This window comes from Ananas comosus, linkage group 1, assembly GCF_001540865.1.
Source record: "Ananas comosus cultivar F153 linkage group 1, ASM154086v1, whole genome shotgun sequence".
NCBI classification, from domain to species: domain Eukaryota; kingdom Viridiplantae; phylum Streptophyta; class Magnoliopsida; order Poales; family Bromeliaceae; genus Ananas; species Ananas comosus.
Genome location: NC_033621.1, coordinates 260,554 through 281,271, shown reverse-complemented (window position 1 = coordinate 281,271; position 20,718 = coordinate 260,554). Strand labels below are relative to the sequence as shown.

General features: G+C 38.6%; 2 protein-coding genes, 1 long non-coding RNA gene and 1 pseudogene across 9 annotated transcripts; 3 read left to right on the top strand and 1 right to left on the bottom strand.

Annotated features, from left to right (window-relative positions):
- Nucleotides 341-3,786, top strand: LOC109728313 (serine/threonine-protein kinase STY8-like). 4 transcript variants are annotated; one of them, XM_020224742.1, is made up of 6 exons: nt 341-1,000; nt 1,697-1,876; nt 2,231-2,439; nt 2,514-2,688; nt 2,954-3,088; nt 3,395-3,786. In XM_020224742.1, the coding sequence occupies exons 2-6, from the start codon at nt 1,808-1,810 to the stop codon at nt 3,743-3,745; spliced, it is 939 nt and encodes a 312-aa protein (XP_020080331.1). In that variant the 5' UTR covers nt 341-1,000; nt 1,697-1,807; the 3' UTR covers nt 3,746-3,786. The 4 variants fall into 4 exon arrangements, with proteins under 4 accessions (XP_020080331.1, XP_020079639.1, XP_020114608.1 ...); XM_020224050.1 differs by having other exon boundaries at nt 343-1,000; nt 1,702-1,818; XM_020259019.1 differs by lacking the exon at nt 341-1,000 and adding an exon at nt 1,007-1,583 and having other exon boundaries at nt 1,702-1,818.
- On the top strand, nt 6,068-8,985 carry LOC109713610 (annotated as a pseudogene).
- Nucleotides 9,524-20,132, bottom strand: LOC109721917 (ATP-dependent RNA helicase SUV3, mitochondrial-like). 4 transcript variants are annotated; one of them, XM_020249741.1, is made up of 17 exons: nt 19,868-20,128; nt 19,014-19,134; nt 18,798-18,919; nt 18,525-18,715; nt 18,197-18,337; nt 17,510-17,632; nt 13,572-13,649; nt 13,234-13,402; nt 12,908-13,020; nt 12,485-12,565; nt 11,524-11,589; nt 11,248-11,312; nt 11,129-11,174; nt 10,913-11,029; nt 10,325-10,416; nt 10,132-10,236; nt 9,524-9,886 (listed from the first exon to the last, which is right to left on the bottom strand). In XM_020249741.1, the coding sequence occupies exons 1-17, from the start codon at nt 19,956-19,958 to the stop codon at nt 9,862-9,864; spliced, it is 1,746 nt and encodes a 581-aa protein (XP_020105330.1). In that variant the 5' UTR covers nt 19,959-20,128; the 3' UTR covers nt 9,524-9,861. The 4 variants fall into 4 exon arrangements, 3 of the variants coding, with proteins under 3 accessions (XP_020105330.1, XP_020105338.1, XP_020105346.1); XM_020249749.1 differs by having other exon boundaries at nt 10,913-11,022; nt 11,140-11,174; XM_020249757.1 differs by lacking the exon at nt 18,197-18,337.
- Nucleotides 13,656-17,229, top strand: LOC109721939. Its single transcript, XR_002219325.1, has 2 exons — nt 13,656-15,189; nt 17,003-17,229. It is a non-coding gene; the product is annotated as an uncharacterized LOC109721939 (long non-coding RNA).

The window sequence follows — 20,718 nt, the reverse complement described above, 5'->3', positions numbered from 1 at the left end:
TGGTATGTGATAATTTGATAGCAAAAAATTACTTTTTTCTTTTGTGTGTGTGTTGTGTGTGTGTGTGTGTGTGTGTGTGAGAATTTGGAGATGATGGATTTTGTGATTTGGCGGGGTGTTATGTTACTTAGGAGGAAAGAAAAATACAAATAATCCTCTCATTGTTTTGCTCTTGCTATATTCGGTAATTTTCCTCCGACCATTTGAAGTAGTTGTTGGGTTCTATTTTAGGTGCACAAATCTCACGCCCTTTCCTCCTCCATTCCTTTCCTTTTCTCTCTCTCTCTCTTCACATTTCCCTCTCTCTCTCTCTCTCTCTCTCTCTCCCTTTTGTTTTCGTTCCTTCCTATGAAAGGTGTTTCCTTTCCCCTTTCTCTCCCCTCTTCCTCTCCCCCTTTTCGCCATCTCTCAGTCATTCTTATGGCTACAATAAGCTTGCTGTAATGATTTTGCGCCATTGATCATCGAAATCGACCCCCTCTTTGAGGGTTGCATTTCGGAATCGATCCATTTGTATCCTCTTTTAAGTAAAAAGGGTACTTTTTAAGGGATTTATTACTCACAATTGACCCTAATAGTTGAGCAATTATGTAAATAATTTTGTAGCTCTAATCCCCGCAAGAAAAGGCCCTTGTTTTTGGGCCTTTTCTATGCCTTTTTTGTGACTGCTTGAGATTTTGCCGACCATGGATCCAAAAAAAGGCGAAGACTTTGCCACCGAAGTGAGGAAGGAGAAGGTGGATTCGAAGATTAATGGTTTTGGGAGTTTCAGTGGGAAGGACATGTTCTTTAGAGCCGATAAGATTGATCTGAAGAATTTGGATATACAGCTGGAGAAGAAACTATCTAAGGTTTGGATAAAGGAGAGGAGCGCTTCGAAGAAGCCTGAGTAATGGGAGATCGATCTATCTAAGTTGGATATAAGATATGTTGTAGCAAAAGGAACTTACGAGTTACGGCACGGTTTATCGAGGCACCTATGATGACCAAGATGTTGCGGGTATTTAGCTTCTTGCTTCAACATTAAAAAGCGTAAAGTTTGATGCATTTACTTATTCTCAATTAAAGATCTATCTATGGATTTGTTGCAACATCACATTCTCTGGCCACTGCAGATGCTAAATGTGCCCTTGTGTTTTATTATCACGATGTCACACACTGCAGTTAACCTTCTTTACTTCTGTCTGTTATTTTCTTTTCCTGTTGTATTTATTTCCAGCTTCAAAATTTACTTATGAATTTTTTTGCTTATTGATGTCTGCTGAAACAATTACTAATTTCTTATTTCGATATGCAATGTGAGAACCAGAAATATTTTTTGTCCTAAACAAATCAAACTTGAATATGAGATTGTAATAGATATTCCACTTGTTTGCTTATAAATTGACTCAGTAAAAATTATATGCTTGTCTTGCATAGCTGAAGTTTGAACTATATGTGACCGGTATCTCACTGGTAAGACTGCTGTTGAAAACTATGGTACGCTTGTATTCAAACATACTGGTTTTCAAGCACTTTTAGAGATGCTTCTCTTGCAACTTTCCGTATTGTCATTTTTGTTCGATAATTTGTGGCTCATCTTGGTAAATGTGTGAAGGGTTTCTGTTAGTCTTCTGCATGTCTCACAGTACAGACCTTGTAATTTCATTGACTTCTTGATGCTTCTTTTTTTTTTTTTTCCCTCTTTGTATTGTAGTGAAGTTGTTGGACTGGGGACTAGATGGGGTTGCTACAGAGGCTGAAACCACTGCTCTTCGAGCATCTTTCAAACAAGAGGTTGCGGTTTGGCAAAAGCTAAACAATCCAAATGCTACCAGGGTACGAAGTTGGTTATGCAGCTGTAATAGCTTACATTATATGCTTCAGTCTCGCAACAGTAAGTCCATTTGGGAGATTGGACTTGTTTTTTGCTTCTTGTTTGATCTCATTCCAAACTTCATTCAGAAGGAAAAAGAAAAAGAATTTAGGAGTACCTGACAATTCCTGAAATAATAAACGTGTCACAGGAAGGTGTTATGTACAGAATGTCCAAACTCTATTCGGAAGATTAAATATAGGTTTTTAAATTTTAATATTTCGGAACCCAAATAGGGTCTATCCCTGTTTACTAAAAAAAAAAATAAATTTTAATATTTCAGGGGCAAAGTGCAAACGCCATTCTGCAAATTTAGCCCTTTGTGTGTTGTATTGCACTCAACCTGTTTGACTCAGTAAAATTTAATCATTCCAGTTTGTTGGGGCATCAATGGGAACATCGGATCTGAAGATTCCACAGAAAAACGCTTCAAGTAATGTCCATAGCTCCTTTCCAACTAGAGCTTGTTGTGTTGCTGTTGAATTTCTTGCTGGTGGAACTTTGAAGCAATATCTAATCAAGAATCGGCGAAAGAAACTTGCTTATAAGGTTGTGATTCAATTAGCACTAGATCTTGCAAGAGGGTAAGCATCATGTTCCCATTCCTTTTTTTTTCCCTCGGTGAAAATGAAATTAAATATGTTCTCTTACATTGCAGTTTGAGCTATCTCCATTCCAAAACAATTGTGCATCGTGATGTCAAGACTGAGAACATGCTGTTGGATATCCACCGAACTCTTAAAATTGCAGATTTTGGTGTGGCTCGCGTCGAGGCCCAAAATCCAAAGCACATGACTGGTGAAACAGGCACTCTTGGCTATATGGCCCCAGAGGTACCAGTTCTTTTTTGTTTCAAGCATTTTGTTCTGTTATGAGATGTTGGATCTTGGAAAACAATTATGTCCGTTCTGAGAACTTTGTTATACCTCGGTAATCGAATGAATATTTCCTGTTATTTATTTAGAATTTTCTTATGGTTCCTCCTATAAAGGGGGATTTCTCTGATTTGCTCAAAAGAGAATAAAAAAAAAAGAAATAGCTTTGGCATATGTGTAGGTCCTTGAAGGTTCTTGAAATCTAACTAATTTATATGTGTAGGTCCTTGAAGGTAAGCTATACAACCACAGATGCGATGTTTATAGCTTTGGCATATGTTTATGGGAGATCTATTGCTGCGACATGCCCTATCCTGATATCAGCTTTGCTGATGTATCCTCCGCTGTCGTTCGTCAGGTCTGTTCTACCACAATGTTGTTAATTTTTTGTTTTTCTCCTTTACTCTTTTTAAATCCTAGCTTATTGCAACTTAGGAATTTGATCTTTTTTACCATTTCAAGGTGCTCATATGCATTGTAGATTTACCATATTCCATAAAAAATGACATAGAGGTTGTCTATATCGTGCAATTTAACAGATATTTACAAATTCTCCATCATCCAATTACAGCGTCCATTGAGTAAACAAATAATATTTTCGAACAAGACGATCTTGCATGTCAAGCAGGCCCCTAATCATTAACCTGCCCTGATTCTTTGGCAGAACTTGCGGCCTGAGATACCCCGCTACAGCCCGAACTCACTGGCGAGCATAATGAGGAAATGCTGGGACTCGAACCCGGATAAACGCCCTGAGATGCATGAAGTCGTGAGGCTCTTGGAGGCAATCGACACGAGCAAAGGTGGGGGCATGATTCCGAGATGGTCACGCCAGCGGGTGCTTCTGCTTTGTACCTGCCCGCGGCCCATAGTTCCTTTTCGGAATTGTTATTTCCAAATTCACTCACAACATACAAGTTGGTATAAATGTGATTTGTCCAATTCTGGCGTTCCGAAGCCATTTACAGTGGGTAAGATGTGGTTGAGCAGATGTGACGAGTCTAAGTATTATTAGTTGTAATGAACTTGTTTTATCTGTGAACTTGATTTTCCAAATCTCTCTTCCTTGTACCTTGTAATGTCGTTGTTGTTGTTGTTTTTGTAGAAGTTGAGTAGGGACAGCAATCAACTTCTGACAAAAAGATTTGGATTTTCAGAAAGATAAAAAAAAAAAAACTCAATATATATATATAAAATTGATTTATGCGTGTAATTTATGATGTCATAATGAGTTCGTCAAATTCTTCGGGATCATCGAGCTCCGCACCTACTTAGTATAAGGTGTGAAGAAAATGACTAGTTATTGGATCAGCAAAAACGTGGAGCTCAACCTCATTCGCTTATGGCGATCACCAGCACCACCACCACTCTCTCCCCTTGTTCGACAACTCCAAGGTTCTCTCCCAAAGCTCGCTCCTTTATTGAGTCAATCGATGCCTCTACGCCGACCGGGTCTCTCAAATTATGCACAAACCTTAAAGAAGTCGCCCAAATCCATGGCAACATGACCGTAAATGGCCTCCTCTATCTCTCCTCATCCGTCTCAAAGCTCGTCGTCGCGTACTCCAAAATAGCCACTTCGGAGAGCTTACACTAAGTTAATAAACGAGCAGAACATAAGCTGGCTCACGAGCTGGCCAATGAACAATAAGTTGAAAATGATTCGATTGAATATATATATAAAAAATAAATATATAAAATTTTATCCATTAGACTTTGATCTAATAGTTGAAATTTTACATATATAAATAAATTTTTTTATAATTGAGCTCGCCTTTATATTTTTATTTTGCTAAATATTAAATAATAAAAATATATATTATATATATATAATTATTTATTTATATATAAATATAAATTAAATAAATTATATAAATATAAAATATATGTATTCGAGCTGTTATCGAGCCGAACACGAGCGAGCTGANTGACCCAGCTCGTGTTCGGCTCGTTTATTAAACGAGCTGAAAAATTCAGCTCGTGTTCGGCTCGTTTACTAAACGAGCGATTCGATCTTGAGCTCATTTCGAGCCAAACACGAGCTGGCTCACGAACAGCGAGCTGGATTACCACCCCTACACGTCGATGATGAAATTACTCGGAGGCTAGGATGACTGATGAGGTGAGGGGTGGCTCGGATCAGGGTTCTTTAGAGAATTGGGGTGATTTGAGGGTGAGTTTGGGAAAGAGAAGGAGATGTAGAGAGATAGAGGGAGATAAGGAGTGAGATTGGAAGGTAGAGAATAGGGTTTTACTAGAAATAGAGAAGAAGTGGAGAGAGATGAGAGGGGGAAGGAGAAGATTAGAGAAGAAGAAGAAGGATAATTGGGGAGAAAGAAAGTACTAATTCATTTCATTGATGTCCTCTTTTCATTACATCTTGGTGTTGTTTATATTACTTGGTAATTAATGCTGGAAAAGAAAAAAAAAACTATTTTATGGGGACTAAACAGCAAAAGTGGTAAAAATTACAGGCATGGGCCTGATGGACCGCTATTCGGTGTTCCGCTGGGCCTCCGTCAGCATGACAGGTCCATGAGCACTTGTAGTCGGGTTAGCGGGTAATCGGTGCACTCTGCCCGACCGATCCTCCCATAGGCGGGTATTGGGTGCGCCATCCTTGCCCGCTCCGAAAATCTGGCCGCCCGATCCGTCAACCTCTGAAGTATAGCCACTTCTCCGAAATCGCTAGATTTGGAATTTGGTCGGAGCTACCCTCCTCCATGCGCAGCTCCACCTCCATGCGCTCCGATGATGCCCTAATGCCCGTCGACCCGCCGGAGTTCCGCCTGAACCAGAACCCTAGCTGGCACCAGGTGTTCGCCTTCTCCAAGGACCGCATCCAGGCGAACTTCGTGGGCCGCATCGTCTTCGACCTCACCGAGGTGCCCCTCGCCCTGCAGTGGTACAAGCTCGAGGACAAGAAGGGCGACAAGCTCTCCTCCGCCGGCGGCGGCGAGCTCATGCTCGCCGTGTGGATCGGCACCCAAGCCGACGAGGTCTCCCTCGACGCCCTTGCCGTCGGTTCACCCCGCCGAGCTCGCTCCCGCACCAACCTGCTGCTGCCACTTATTTCATCCCTACCTCATAAAGTTGCTGCCTTTACTACTCTTTTTAACTACTCTGCTCTTTTATTCTTCAGGTTGTTACAATTTTCTTCATATATGACCTCCTTTTCTGTTCTGAATACGCATCTCTCGCTACTTATCTTTTGCAAAGATGACTAAAAGTCAGAAGCTTTAGCTCCTGGGAAATTCGGGAGGCTACATCTTGCAAAATTCGACCACGTGTACTGTTTAACTTCGTTGATTTGGTTGTCAAATATACAACTTTGCTGCAATTATTGGCATCTGGGTTTTGGAAGCATGAGAGGTTGCCGAAGAATCCTTGCAGCGGTGCCGCTGTTTTTTGCATCGAGAAGTCGAAAAAATGGGGCCTTTTCCAGCATTGCAAGTGGATTCTGTAATCAAATCGAATCACCGGAATCGCTGGAGCTCCCTGATTGGTTTATGTACCCAGAGGATGATCCGTCTTATGTCGGTTCAGATGATGAGTTTGTTCTCTCACCCGAAGTCGAAATCTCAGACGATGGCATTAGCAGTTCGATACCCCCCAACGCTTTGAAGGTTTCTTTTAGGGCTGTTTCGCATGATATCACCGATTTTGAGGCAGATATTGAGCAAATTAGTCGCATTTTAAACTCTAATTTCTCGTCTCCTGAGGCAGTGCTTATAGCTATCGATGATGGGTGCTCTATCAGGATCTCTAAGCCCTTGGTTGATAAGATATTGCAGAGGTTTAATAATGATTGGGTTCCTGCTTTTGGTTTCTTCATTTGGGCTGGTACCCAGAGAAATTACTATATGCACTCGGCTGATACTTACGATGTGATGGTCGACATTTTAGGTAAATTTAAGCAATTTGATACTATGTGGGGATTGATCGAGGAGATGGTTCGACTCGGGGGTTTAGTGTCTCTAGCAACTATGACAAAGGTCATGAGAAGACTTGCCGGCGCCGGAAGGTGGAGTGAGGCGATAAATGCGTTTAAAGGCTTCAAGCATTTCGGAGTTGAGAAAGATACCCAAGCCATGAATGTGCTATTGGATACCCTGTGTAAGGAGAGGAGTGTGAGGCGTGCAAGAGATGCCTTTCTGGAGCTAAGGAGTGAGATACCACCCGACGCCAGTAGTTTTAATACTTTGGTCCATGGGTGGTGCAAAGCTCAAAAGCTAGAAGAGGCTCGAGAAACTATGAAGGAAATGCGACAATTTGGTTTTTATCCGTGTGTTATAACTTACACTAGTCTAATTGAAGCATATTGCTTGGACAAGAATTTCACAATGGTCGATGCAGTTCTTGATGAGATGCACGCCCAAGGTTGTAATCCAAATGTTGTTACTTACACTATTGTAATGCATTCATTGGGGAAGGCAAAGAAAACCCAAGAAGCTCTCAAAATTTTTGATAAAATGAAGAAGGATGGTTGTATTCCAGACACTTCGTTCTACAACTCTTTAATCTATATACTCGGTAGAGCTGGATGGTTGCGAGATGCCAATAATATATTTGAGGAGATGTGCGGAAGTGGGATATCTCCAAATGTGAATACATTTAATACATTGATTTCAGCTTTCTGTGATCATTCTCAGGAGGAGAATGCCCTAAAGTTGCTGGTTAAAATGGAAGAGACCTCGTGCAAGCTGGACGTAAAGACTTATACGCCCTTATTGAAACTGTGTTGTAAAAGGCAGTGGATAAAGATACTATATTTTTTATTAGGTCATATGCTTAGAAAGATATCAGCCCTAACTTTAGCACCTATACTCTATTAGTTAACGGGCTTTGTCGAAACGGTAAGTTAGAGCGGTCGTGCCTGTTTTTCGAGCAGATGGTATTGAGGGGTTTGATTCCCAACGACAATACATACAATATGCTAATGGGGGCACTTGAAAGGAAGAATATGGACAAAGCGAAGAGAAAGATTCAGCAATTGATGATTAAGGCAGAGACTTTGAAACCACCTCGTCAGCGAACCGTGGCCGATAGGAACCAGACTAGACAACAATCTATTGGGTTGTCATGATTGGTTTTTCAAAACTTGCTAGTAAGTTTGGAAGTTTCACATGTTTTCACATATTGGCTTGTCATGATTGGTTTTCCAAAATTTGCTAGCAAATGGTGAACTATTTTCTCTGTTTTCTTTTTCTTTTTTTAGTCTTTTTCTGCTGATGCGGTGCACAAGTGCAATTAGCTAGGCTTTTGAAATTTTTTGGGTATTTTATCATCACGTGTTAATTGTCCTTCTTGCAGCATGTTTTCAACAAATGATTTATCGCATATTGGTGCTTTGTTGAACAATGATTCTCATACATGCGTAGGCACCATCGCTGGACCCACGATCAACCATTAACAATTGTTTAAGTATGGATACCTTGGAATGTATTTTTCTCCGTCTTTGGTGGGTTCCTTTCAATCCAAAGACTACTAGTTATTGGATTATTTTCCAAAGTAAAAGCTTAATAGTTTCTATCATAGTTAAGACTAGTATATCTAACTGTTGCCTCAAATCAGGATTTAGGATTAACCGACTATGTGCTTGTCCTTGCTCATTCCGATTTGCAAACTTTTCTGCAGATTTATCCAAGTCAGCTATTTGTTTTGGGAATTACCTCGTCCCACCTTTTCTCATGCTTCCACCAAGGTTGCTTCACGCTTGTTGTCTCTAAGATTAAAGGTAGCCGTTGCATTTATGGTTTCCTACCATTTGATGGATTCTGAATTATATAATTCCTCTGTTATGAACTTTTGATCGTGTGGCTAATTATGGATTCTTTCTGTTTTAGAAAGCAGATGGATAGAACTGTCTATTTATGAAGAAACCCTCCAATAATTGATAATTCACATCGAACAAGTCATATCTAGGTATGCTAATTATCACTTAATCTTTCTCTTAAATCTTTTTTTCTTTTGCATGTAAGAAAGCTTCTCCATATTTCTCTTTCACAGTGAGATGACGAGGATTATACTGGCTGGTTCAGGTGCTATCATATTCAAGTGTGCGCAATTCAGATAGGAGGTTTATCATTTTCCTGTAGTAAAATGGAGATGCCATGCATGTAAATTATAACAGTTGACAGATCTTATTTTAGGCATATGCAACTGAGACCTTGAGTTGTTTGCCCTGTGGTCCTTTGTAGAGATCGTGTGATATTTAAAGAAAAATTTCAATTATTTCATTGAGTTTTGGAAGAATCACTATTTCTTTATGATTTGCATCAAGAAATGATTAGAAATGTTTTTTCTGTGCATATTTAGATGCCAACATTGTAAGATCCAGGAGAGATTGAGGAAGACTGCAAAACCCTGAACATATTTTTCTCTGGACATACAATTGATCACACCAAAATTGTATGATCTAGTTATAGGAAAGTTACTAAATGTTATGGAGGCAATGTGGGGAAGCGAGGCCAATATGCAACTTGTGACTTGATCTGTGAACACATTTAAGGATCATAATATTTCGATTGCTAATTTGGGTGTGGTGTTATTGCTGAGATGGAATTCGGTCGCCTCCTGTGTTGTAGTGTTGCTTTTAAGATGTTGAGCGCGGGGTGAACTGACTTCGATGAGATATCTTTTGTGCATAAAATTTCTATGCAGATCTAGCTGACAACTTTTGTAAGATTTGGCAGGATCTAGGAACCTTGCAATTCTAAATTTAGTGTGACAATACCTTCCAAGAACCATAATGTACTACAACTCGAAACCTTGAAGCTTCAACTGGAACAAGAAAGGGCAAAAGAATAGAGAGAATATATCAATCTTGTCAAGAGAAACTTAGCAATTAGCCAAGTTGTCAACTATTAACTGTACAAGTAATGACTAACTACACTTAACTTTGGTTCTGCAGACAAAAACAAAAACAATAACAAGAAAAGCCACTGCAGAAAAGTTACACAAATATATCCCAAATCCTGATTTTCTCTCCAAAGAAGACAACCTATTGACATCCAGCACTGGGGAAGAAGTTTGGATTGCTCGCCAACTATTATAACAATCAGAAGAGGTGGGTGGATATGCTCTCTTTTTCAGTTAAAACCTTAAAAGTTGGTATTTATGAGAGTCCACTCATAAATCTGGAAAGAACCTGCGTCTGGTAATCACCACAGAACAATAAAAATTAAGAGAAATCAACTTTTCACCATAAAATTAAAATGATGATAAATATGGTAAAAAGTGAAGTTCATTACTAGCAAAAATAATGAAGGAAAAGGCATTCAAAGGAATATTTGTTGAAGGAAAAAAGGAAGAACAAAATAAAGAAGCAAAGATATATTGATGGAGAATCCTTGCAAGAAGAAAATAAAATCAAATGGTGTTTCTTATCAAAGATCATACAGTTCAGTTGTCTGATATTTCTGTTGCAGGTGCTGCGGACTATGGTCATAGTTTCGTCTTCGTTGGCTATGCCATCCTAACCTCTCCAAAAATTCTTCAATCAATCTGTGATCAAATAAATAGGACAAATTAGATTTCCAAAGAGCTAAAAGAGCATCACAACAAATATTTTGAAAGCTAGTTTAACACTCACAAGCTACAGATCGACTTTTGAGAAGCAGCCAACTCACGATCTGGAAACGAATCTTCCATCCGGAAGCTTAACCAGACATAGAGATCCAAGACCTTCATTAAGGAGATCAGAAGAGAACCAATCAAACTTGCAGAAGATGTGATTAAAATCATCTTTTAATTGTAATCTTAGAAATTTTTAACTAGTTTTGGCATCTTTGGCAAGCAAACTAACTTGCCTCTGGTTTTTATGTAAGCAGAAGAAATGTCTAGGAATTTCACTTATTTCATGGAAATTAAGTAGTTGTAAAACCTTCTCCATTTGGAACAGTTTGCCAAGTACCCTTCACATTGAGTTCACTACCCTTCACATGGAGTTCACTAGAAATTTTGGTTGTTCAATGTAAATCATTAAATCAAATCTTCTGCTGTTACTGCTACTGTCCTAAAATATTTTAATTCATGAAAAAAGAGCCTCTTTACAAGCTTTGAGCTATATCCAAGTGATCAACCTTCCAAAACTCAAAAATCGGGGCAAAGGAAAAAAAAAAAAAGAAGAAAAACCATTGATCCTCAGTGCAGTTAGTTCCTAGGATATGAGGTCACTTGCCTTGTGAATGGATTCAAGTTCCTTCAGAGCATTGTGTGATTTAGGCACTCGCAGTGTTCCAGGTGTAAATATTTCTTTAAGTCGAACAATGCCTTTCTTAGCATAATTTTCTGCAAACTAAATTTTTCCACCGAGTCAAGTGTGCCATCTTCAATTTATCTCAAAAAAAAAAAGAAACCATAAAGAGGTATTGTAAAATAAAAAAAAAAAAAAAACCTGAATTAGACCTTGAGCTGCGATATCGTCATTCATATCCGCTGGACTACAAAATGGAGAATTGGAGTGTTTAGATTGGGTATTGTAAGTCATTGCTAGTTCACAGTGTACATTCTTACCTTAGACAGAAAAGGTATTTATCATATAATCCAAGAGGCAAGTCATCCACAACTGCAGCAACCTTCTGTTATCAAACAACAGTTTATTGAATATTAATTACACAAACTCCACAAAAAAAGTCAAGTACAAGAAGTGCAGACCAATCTAACTGTTATAAAATAAGTCAAAATATTGAAGAAGAATTCACAGTCAATTTGGCTGCCAATATCGGATATGTATAGTTGTAAACTAAACTTGCACATAAGCAAAAAGGAGCGCATATGAAGGACTTCTACCAGCATTTCTTCACAGTCAGAAATAAAATAATCTGGAGACAACTTTGCCTTCTCCAAGAACCTTTCCTGCAGCACAAAGCAATATTTTCAGCATGAGATATATATGAGACTTGATAAGTATTATTTATTTGCTTATTGGAATGAATCCGAACATCATAAATGCTGGGAGATGGGAATTCATGCAACATAGCAGCTGAAGAAGTGTACATAGTTTGATAACAGCTTATGAATTCAGGATAGCTTTAGGGTCTGAGTAATAAAATTCTCTGAAACGTACACCAAAATTCAGTCAAGAAGTTCAGAAAGTTTTTATTAACCAGAAATATGGAAGAAAAATAATGGATAAACTTCAAATACCACCCCTGTGGTTTCGCACTTTCTCACTTTAGTATCCTGTGCTTTAAAGTGTATTAAGTTAGTGTCCTGTGGTTTTATTTTTATCTTTTCGTCAGCTTTTCCGTTAATATTTCGTTAAATTATATACAAAAAACTTCAGATACTCCACCTAAGTTTATCGAATATTCACTTTAGCATCCTTTAGTTTTAACTTTGTCACTAATTTAACGAAAAAAATTAGTGGAATCGATAATAAAAAGATAAAAATGAAACCACAGAGTACTAAATTTATACACTTTAAACCACAGGGCACTAAAGCGAGAAAGTGTGAAACCACAGGGGTGGTAATTGAAGTTTCCCCAAAAATAGTAGATTCCTTCAGTAACAGCATCCCGAAAACATGGTCACTTGATCAGTATAATAGAAAAAGAAAATCCTCAGAGTTTTTAGTAATTCAAGTAGCAAATTTGCTGTTCTCCCAAAAAAAAGGTACCAAATTTGCTGCAAATATGAAATATATGTTGCTCTGCAACAACTTCTGGACAATTCATCACTGTAAACCTTAGTATATATGCAAGGTGAAAAAGAGTAAAAACAAAACAGGATAATATAGCTTGCCACATACCAATATAGGATGAAAATTATTTGTCGCATGCATTCGTGAATACATGGACAAAAGATCAAAGGTGGGAAAAAGTCCAGCTCGCTGCAGAATGAATAGAAAGAGAAATCAGGATTAGTTAGCAATTTTCAGACATCAGGGATGCAACGTTAAGTTTCTAACATAATCAAATAAAGCTGATGAAATTCCACCCTTGTTCCATTAATTTGGCAGTATTTGGTTAATATTAATAGTCACTGACTTTGTATTAGCAAGAATTCTAATTTTGCTGATGTAAATTGTTAAAAAGAAAAAAAAGATGGCATGCATAGTACTGCACCAGCACATGTTTATGAATTACGAATGGTAAAAAGAAAAAATAGATCTATAAACTTACACCTTGTTCTTTTATTTGCAATTAATTATGAGCAAGGAGTAAGCATTTACCTCCAAAACAGGGGAAGAAGATGCAAGAGAGGAATGTAGCGAAGGCAGGTCATCAGCATCTACGCAGGTCACCTCACCAACAGGATATTTTGATCCATATCTTCCAGCTCTTCCTGTAGCAATAGGATGCTAAGTAATTGATGAGGTAGCCATGAAGTTAATTCATGAAAAAGACTATAAGCTAAAGTAAAATAAGCCATAAAAAAAGTATAGAGACTCACTAGAGCCATTAATGATAACGAATTACTAATTTAATAGGCAGAAATAACTCAACAGGTTGTGTCAATCAAAAACTGAAAACTTCAACATTTTGGAGAAAATAGTACCTGCAATTTGTTTGATTTCAGGGACAGTGAGTTCCCGAGTATACAAACCATCAAACTTTTTCAGAGTTGAAAAAATGATTCTAGAGATGTTCAGATTAAGACCCATTCCAATGGCATCACTGGCTACTAGAACATCAAATTCACTGCTTTCATCATTGAACATTGTTGCCTGCAAGCTTAAAGATCAAATTCACTCAGCTATCCCATTGTTAATCATGTAAATCGTATTGACTACATAAAAGTATTTTGAGCACATGTAATAGAACAACGATTGTGAATAATTTAACAGGTCTGAAAGATAGGTGACAATAGGGAAATTCTTTCTAATAAGGAAGTACCTGCTTTGTTCGAGTTTCTGGGGGCAGTGAGCCATAGACTACAGCACAAAGATGTTTTCTATCATTTTCAATTTTTTTCTGCACAGCACAAGGTGGGAAATAATTACGTCATAGCTAATTTAAAGTTGAAAAAGGTAAGTTTCCATGTTCAAAGTTTTGATATACATGCCTCATGCGAAGACAAAGGAGTAAAGCACTTGGACTGACGGATAGCAACTTTTCTTCACAATCTTCAACATGTGATAAATATTTGTCATACTAAACAAGCCGAGTATGTTCAGCTTTTCCTAATAGGTCCATCATTTCTTTATACAACCCCTCACCCAAAAACAAGAGGCCAAAAAGTATCCCGAGCATCATATGCCAATCAGGCACGAGCAATGGTGCCTCTTTTATTCAAACTTTAGAGTCCTGGAAAGTTCTCAAGACTCTATAAACTCCTTTTCTATCCCTTAGTTGGGTCTTTTGAAGACTTCCAAGAAATATTACAACTAAGTATCTTTACATTTTTCACTTCGCAAAACTGGATATGTCATAAATTGTTATACCCAGGATCCCAATTGAATATCTAGGCATCAACTAATATTGTTACTTCAACCATTTAGCTGTAACACACTGAACTTTAGCAAATTGCAAGGTTCGAGTGTTTGATTTATGAACTGAGCCTTTTGGGGTTTTCTATATGGTCGTCGACTATGTTCCCACCTATGATTCACGTCCCGAGGAGTGAGGATGAAAATCTAGCACCAAAACCTCTAAAAAGAAGGATTTGGGCTGCTCTCGGGTTGACTCTGCAGGGCAGCGTATCAGTACTGCATCGGCTTGGTACCGATACTGGACCTTGTACCGGTACTGCATCACGATGGTACCGGTACGTAGTGTATTTTCTCGCTTACCCGAGGCTCGGGTTTGCGCGTGCTGCTGCCTGGTACCGGTACTCTTGCCCGCGTACCGGTACACAGTACTGCGTACAGTCTGCATGTTTTTTAGGGTTCTCCTTGCAATTGTTGCAACACTTCATATACCCCACACCCTTTGGCTGAGGTCTCTTGTGCTGCAACTAGAGAGGAGAAGAGGTAGGGTTCCTCTTCCATTTTACTTGGATTTTCCCCTCTTTTGCTTTGGATTTGATGTTTGATCTCTCCACTTGCTTCCTTTTTGCATCTTGGTGACCTTTCCACCATTGGAGAAGCTTTGGAGCTTGGATTGGAGCCTTTTGGAGGAAAGATTTCTAACCATAGCTCACTCCTAACTTGGTTTGGAACTTCTAGAGAGGTTAGTAGCTTTAATCTTCCATTTGATTCATGTTTTGGTAGTTTTTTCGAGATGAAAACCTAGAAATGAGAATCTAGGATTTTATTTGGGGTTTCTTGATTTGAGACTTTTGAGTTGGAATTGATGGGTGTAGAACACTCTTATAGGTTGGATTTGAAGCTTTCTAGCTTCGATTTGGGCTTTGATCAAGTTCTTCTTGACCCAAGGTATTTTTACACTTTTGTATGTGTAATTTTCGAAGTAGTCGTTTTGTAGCTTTTAACCCTTTAGAATTTCTCTTAGGGTGCTAGAAGCTTAAGGGACAACTTCGTTCGAAGGAACGAAAGGGTTCGAAGATCATCCGGTGAGTTTGACCTCACCGAAATGGGTGAACTCCCCCTATGTCTTCCTTATGGTTTTAAGACATATTTAGAGACTTATTCATGCTTAATATGACATGCTAGAATTTATGAAAACATAATATGCATATGTTATGTATAGCGAAAATTTATGCTCTATGTGATAGAGGTGTACATGTGGATTTGGACACTAATTGATATTTCTTGACAATTTCTCTTTTATGCTACCCTAGGAAGCATGCTAGAGTATGAATGATGATATAACCCCTTGGGGGAAACTAGTAAATGGGTTATGCAAATAGTATCTTACATGATGACAACATTATGCTTGATATAGACAAGATAATTGGAACTTAGCATTTCTTGCATTATACTTGTTGTAAACAAGGTAGATGTGATATTGTGACATAAAACATGATAAGGTCATCATGAAGCTAAACTTGATATATTTAGCCTAGTTGGACAACTAGAACTTAACATGCAACACAGTAACTTGATGCATTAAATTAGAAGAACGACTAGTATTTGCTATTGTGACATTACAATTAATTTAGGGCTCGACAGTTATATTCTATGTTTTAAACATGAGAAAAATGAGAGTGTATAGCCCTTGGGGCGAATCCTAATAGAGATGATTGCACGTAATACTAGTGAAATCTAAATAATTGCATCATAATATTTCTACTCCATGTAGTGAGGATGTTAGTGGAAAGATATGTGCATAACATGCATTGTGATAATTGTGGACATTTCACAGTTCTCTTGTATATGGCATTAGTACATGTTTCTTGTGAAAATTTGTTGTAACCACATGTCATGAACCTTGTTGGGAATTTGAGTAAAATAGTAAACTATCCTAGGTAGGATATTGTCATATGAACTATGCATGCCTTATGCAATATATGTGTCGGTAGAGACATACCACCCAAGTTGTTGTAAACATGACATGAATGATCTAGAATCCGACCGTTGAGTTGATGAGTGACAATTCTATGTTTTAGATATGATAATTGAGTATCCCAATTGTGGACCCTATGCTATGATCACGCTTGCTTGCCGTTGTGCTCATTCGCACATGCTTGTGAGGGTAGCTCCCTACAAGCCGGCACTCCGGAGTTTAGTTTTGCGACGATAGATCGCCCGTGCGGGATTGGGCGCCGAAGTGGGATGCCGTGGCTAGTGTCTCTTTTCTTGCGGGAAAAATCGATGACCACCACGGGGCCACTAAGGCACGGCACGAGCCGGAATGTTACTACGGGTACGTTCCTTGTAAATTGGGTATTGAGACTTAACTTGACAATGTACATCATCGTAGTTGATGCATACATAGTAAATGCTCATACATGTGGTTTGCTACCTTATACTACTAATTGATGCATACTTAGTAGTTGGACATTTTGTGGAACATTGTGACATTGGCAACCTTAGTGGTAGTGAACCTATATTCTTGTGGACAAGTATGTATGCATGGCTAGAATAACAATGAAAAGCATAATTTACTCTATGTAGCATTATGGACATTATGATTATGCATATAAATGGATATTGGCATACATTTGACTAAGCATGTTAATCAACATTGACATATAGTTGATCAAGTAAAAGTAGAACATCATATACATGATAGTTAAACTTGTAGTAGAGGCAGGACTATGATTTATCTTGTTTAATTACTTGCTCTTCGTATATTTGCTTAATTATCTCCCTTATAACATGCCTATGTTAGCCTAGTGGTGTATTTCGCTGAGGTCGGCGACTTGCCCACTGGGAACTATTTGTTAATAGTTCTCACGCCCTCTGTTTTATTGTTTATTTCAGAGCCATCCGCATCTGGAGAGGCTAAGGATCGTGGCAAGGGGTTAGCGACTAGCTAGAGCCCCTACGGAGTTATTTTAGAGGGACTCGATATCATCTTTCTTTTTATACCTTGTGGAAAGATGTATTATGTATTTTGGTTTAGAGATTATGTTAGACTTTTGGATTTAGTTGTATACATTTTGTGTATATTGTGAATCTCTTTATGCTAGAACATTAGTGATTTTATATTACTCGCTCCGATACCTTGTTAGGACTATATCTTGTTCATTTCTAGTTTTTGGTAAACGCCTTGTGTGCACTGGACGCCTTGTGTGCACTGTGATAGTTTGGTGTACATGGCGGGTCTGTGCACGCGCCGGGCGGGCTTCCGCCGGGTCCCGGGGCGTGACACTAGCCGAGTTACCCTAACAACTTAAATAAAAGGTAATAGTGAAACAGATGTGTTGAATGTAACAAAACAACAATAATAGCACAAACAGCAGAAATATCTAAACACCCAGTACTGACCTTTAACTTATATATCTCACGTCGAGAGAATGTTACGATACAATCTCCAGTCTTGATGTTGGAGAACGATCCAAGTGGGAACTTTAAAGGAACCAGCGGGGAGAGTCTTTCATAATATTGAACCTGAGTAATAGCATGCAATGGGCATGTTAATTACAATTTGAAACAGAAATAAACAAAAATTTGGCATTTTTGTATCATTATATGACAAGCGACTCCTCACTTACAAAAATAAATATGAATAGCTAGCAACTCCTAGAAGTGATCGAGTTAGATTTAGCTCGCTTCAACCAAGAAAACACACAAAAAAACAGTGATTTAAGAACTGGAATATAAAATCCCTAAGCATAAGAGACAGCTAGAGAAAATGTTTGTGTAAGCTAAGAACCTTGAAAAAAGGATGAAAATTTTTAAAATCTATTTCAGGAAGAGGTGGAATCGTTAAGGGATAACTTGTAGGGGAACTAGAGCAAAATGTATGCCATATTTTATTACAAAAAGTAAAGGTGAAGATTCTTGAAGTCCAAATGCATAGATAAAACACTCTGACCTTATGAACGTAAAAGAAAAAAGAATTGGCAATTAACCTGAAGCATACGCTCTCTCATATAGTCATGTGCAGAAAAAAATCATTAAGAGATGATTATCCACTGGTGTTAAAAATTTGACTTTTGACTCTTAAACAACCTTAACCACGTCGCCAGTTACTTCAAGTATTCTCTGGATAAGAGGAACGGCAGCTGGATCGCCACACACATGAAGTTCATCAGAACAAATCCCTAGCAGTGCGCGTGTGAATGAAAAACCCCTCGTTCTACAACCGACCATCTAATAAAACAAAATAAAATTGAAAGATAAGAGAATACAAAAGAAAAGAAAGAAAATTGTCTGACAAGACATATGTAGCTAACATAAACTAGTCTGAGCACTGCTTAGTAGTTTTTTTTTTTTTTACCAGCCTAGCTTCTATATCCGCAAAAGATGTACAGATCTTAAAGGATTTACTGCAACATACCTGGATTTCATCAATAATTACACACTGGTACTCGCTCGTCACATCAGCCATTTCAACTGTTATGGAACTGTGCTTCGCACCATCAATCTCCTCTCGCTCCTGTCCGGTGATCAAGTTACAGGGCACCTTTGCTTTGTTTAATCTTTGTGCCACCTCCCATGCAAGCAATCTTAGAGGTCCACAATATAATCCTTCAAGGAGTGATAATAGTCAACATATTTATTGTATCATAGAAAGAGAGTGATGTGTGCTAGTAGATTAAGATTACAGTACCTGAGGAGCTTGCCTCTAGTCTCTTTAGCGCATTATAAGTTTTCCCACTGTTAGTTGGACCCACATGTAAAAATACATTGCGCTTCTTTCTTCGAGCATTTGGATACCAAGTGTGAGGACGACTGTTATTAAAGCAGGGGCAACAAATAGTATCATTAGCTTCGATCGTTATCAATTGAGCCTTAAACGTTGATCAATAATTAGGTGTGTTCTTACGTCAAATCAGTCAAGTCAAACTTTGCAGAGCTGTGGTAGCTACACAAAAATCCTAAGTTGCACCAAGCATGCAACAAGCCGTTGAGATCCGTATTTATCGCCACCGAGCAACTCATGATATCTGCAAAGAATAAATATATTATACTAGAATGAAAGCTTGAATCAAAACACCTGATATCTAAGATCATCTTTGCGTATCTCGTCATGTGCCCTATGGGGACGTGCACTGGTAATGCTAGTTGTGCCGAAAATTTGGAACGAACATTGTGCACGAAAATCACATCAACACGTGACAAGGAAATGACGTAGAAGAATGAACTAGGGTGACGGTAGAAAACATTCTTAGTGCTTGTAAAGTGGCGGATAGCAAATTCAGCAATCCAAAATTTACCAAGCAGATATAAAATTAAACAGCCACAAGTTTACCGAACGATTTCATCATTGAATTGCAACGAGTGGAAATATACAACATCATAGCTGCAATCCATACTCATGGTTACTAATGAAAAAAAGGGGCAAGTCATCAAAAAAAGATCGCATGACGATTGAGCCTTGCGAAACAAAGTAGCTCATTTATCCATACGATCAGAGAACAATTAAGTGCAAATAAATCTACCAGAAAAAAAGAAAAGAAAAGAAAAATCTGCTTAATGACTCCGTTCAATACTTAGATTATCTACACAGACATTACAGTTTCGAGATCCAGTCCCTAATGATGACCGGGCAAAACATCAAACACTTCCCAAACCGGAGCCAAAACGAAGAGTTAAACAGCAAAAAGTAATCTTTAACAAAAGTCAACAAAAATCCAGCTAAATGCTAGCGAGGGGAAGTAGAGGGAGCACGACTCGCACCATGAAGAAGAGGAGCTACGGCGGAAGAGGAAGACGAGGAGGAGGAGGAGGCGAAGAGGGTTTTACGAAGAAGAAGACGCGCCATCGCCATTGGCGGTGATCCTTCGATTCTCCGCTTTCGCTTCGCCTTCGAGTTCGATCGAAGGGATCGAAATCGACGGATTTAGATCTTGGTAATGGTGGGAGCGAATTCCAGAATCCAGAGGCGAATAGGGGGCCGCGGAAGGAGGCGCACCATGGAGGAGCGGAGGGGACGGAGCGCAAAGCGACCGTGGTTCGTGGGCCATATGTATGGGCCGTATATTTGCTCCGTAACATTGGGCCTACGTGTTGCTTGCGCTGTGGGTCGTAGGCTGTATCTTCGGCCCGAGGCTCGGTCAAGGCGAAGACTAAGCTCGCGGTCGTTGACTGGAAGTTAGATATACGTACGGTACGGAGTCAATCGTGACCGTCGCATGTCGAACACGAAGAGTGTAATCATTGGCTCATGGTAAATTATACTTTGTATGGTATACAGTACAGTATATCCCTCCCGGGTGTCTAATTTTCACCCGCTTTGAGATGTACGCTCCATGGTAATATTGCTTTATTTATTATCTTACATCATCTTTTTTTTTTTTTTGCTTAAATCGAATGAGGTAGTCGGAACTACTTTATTAACATGATTAGTCATGAATCTCTTGATTGCATGCCGAATACATACTTTTAATAAGATTATAATTTCATCTTTTTTTCTGTTATAAATAAAACTTCAAATCATATATTATTTTTCTGCCTGTTTTGATACGCAAATTCTCTTCAAAAGTTGGCTTTGACGGAACTAGTTTTTACATTTTCTTATCCGGCTTCAT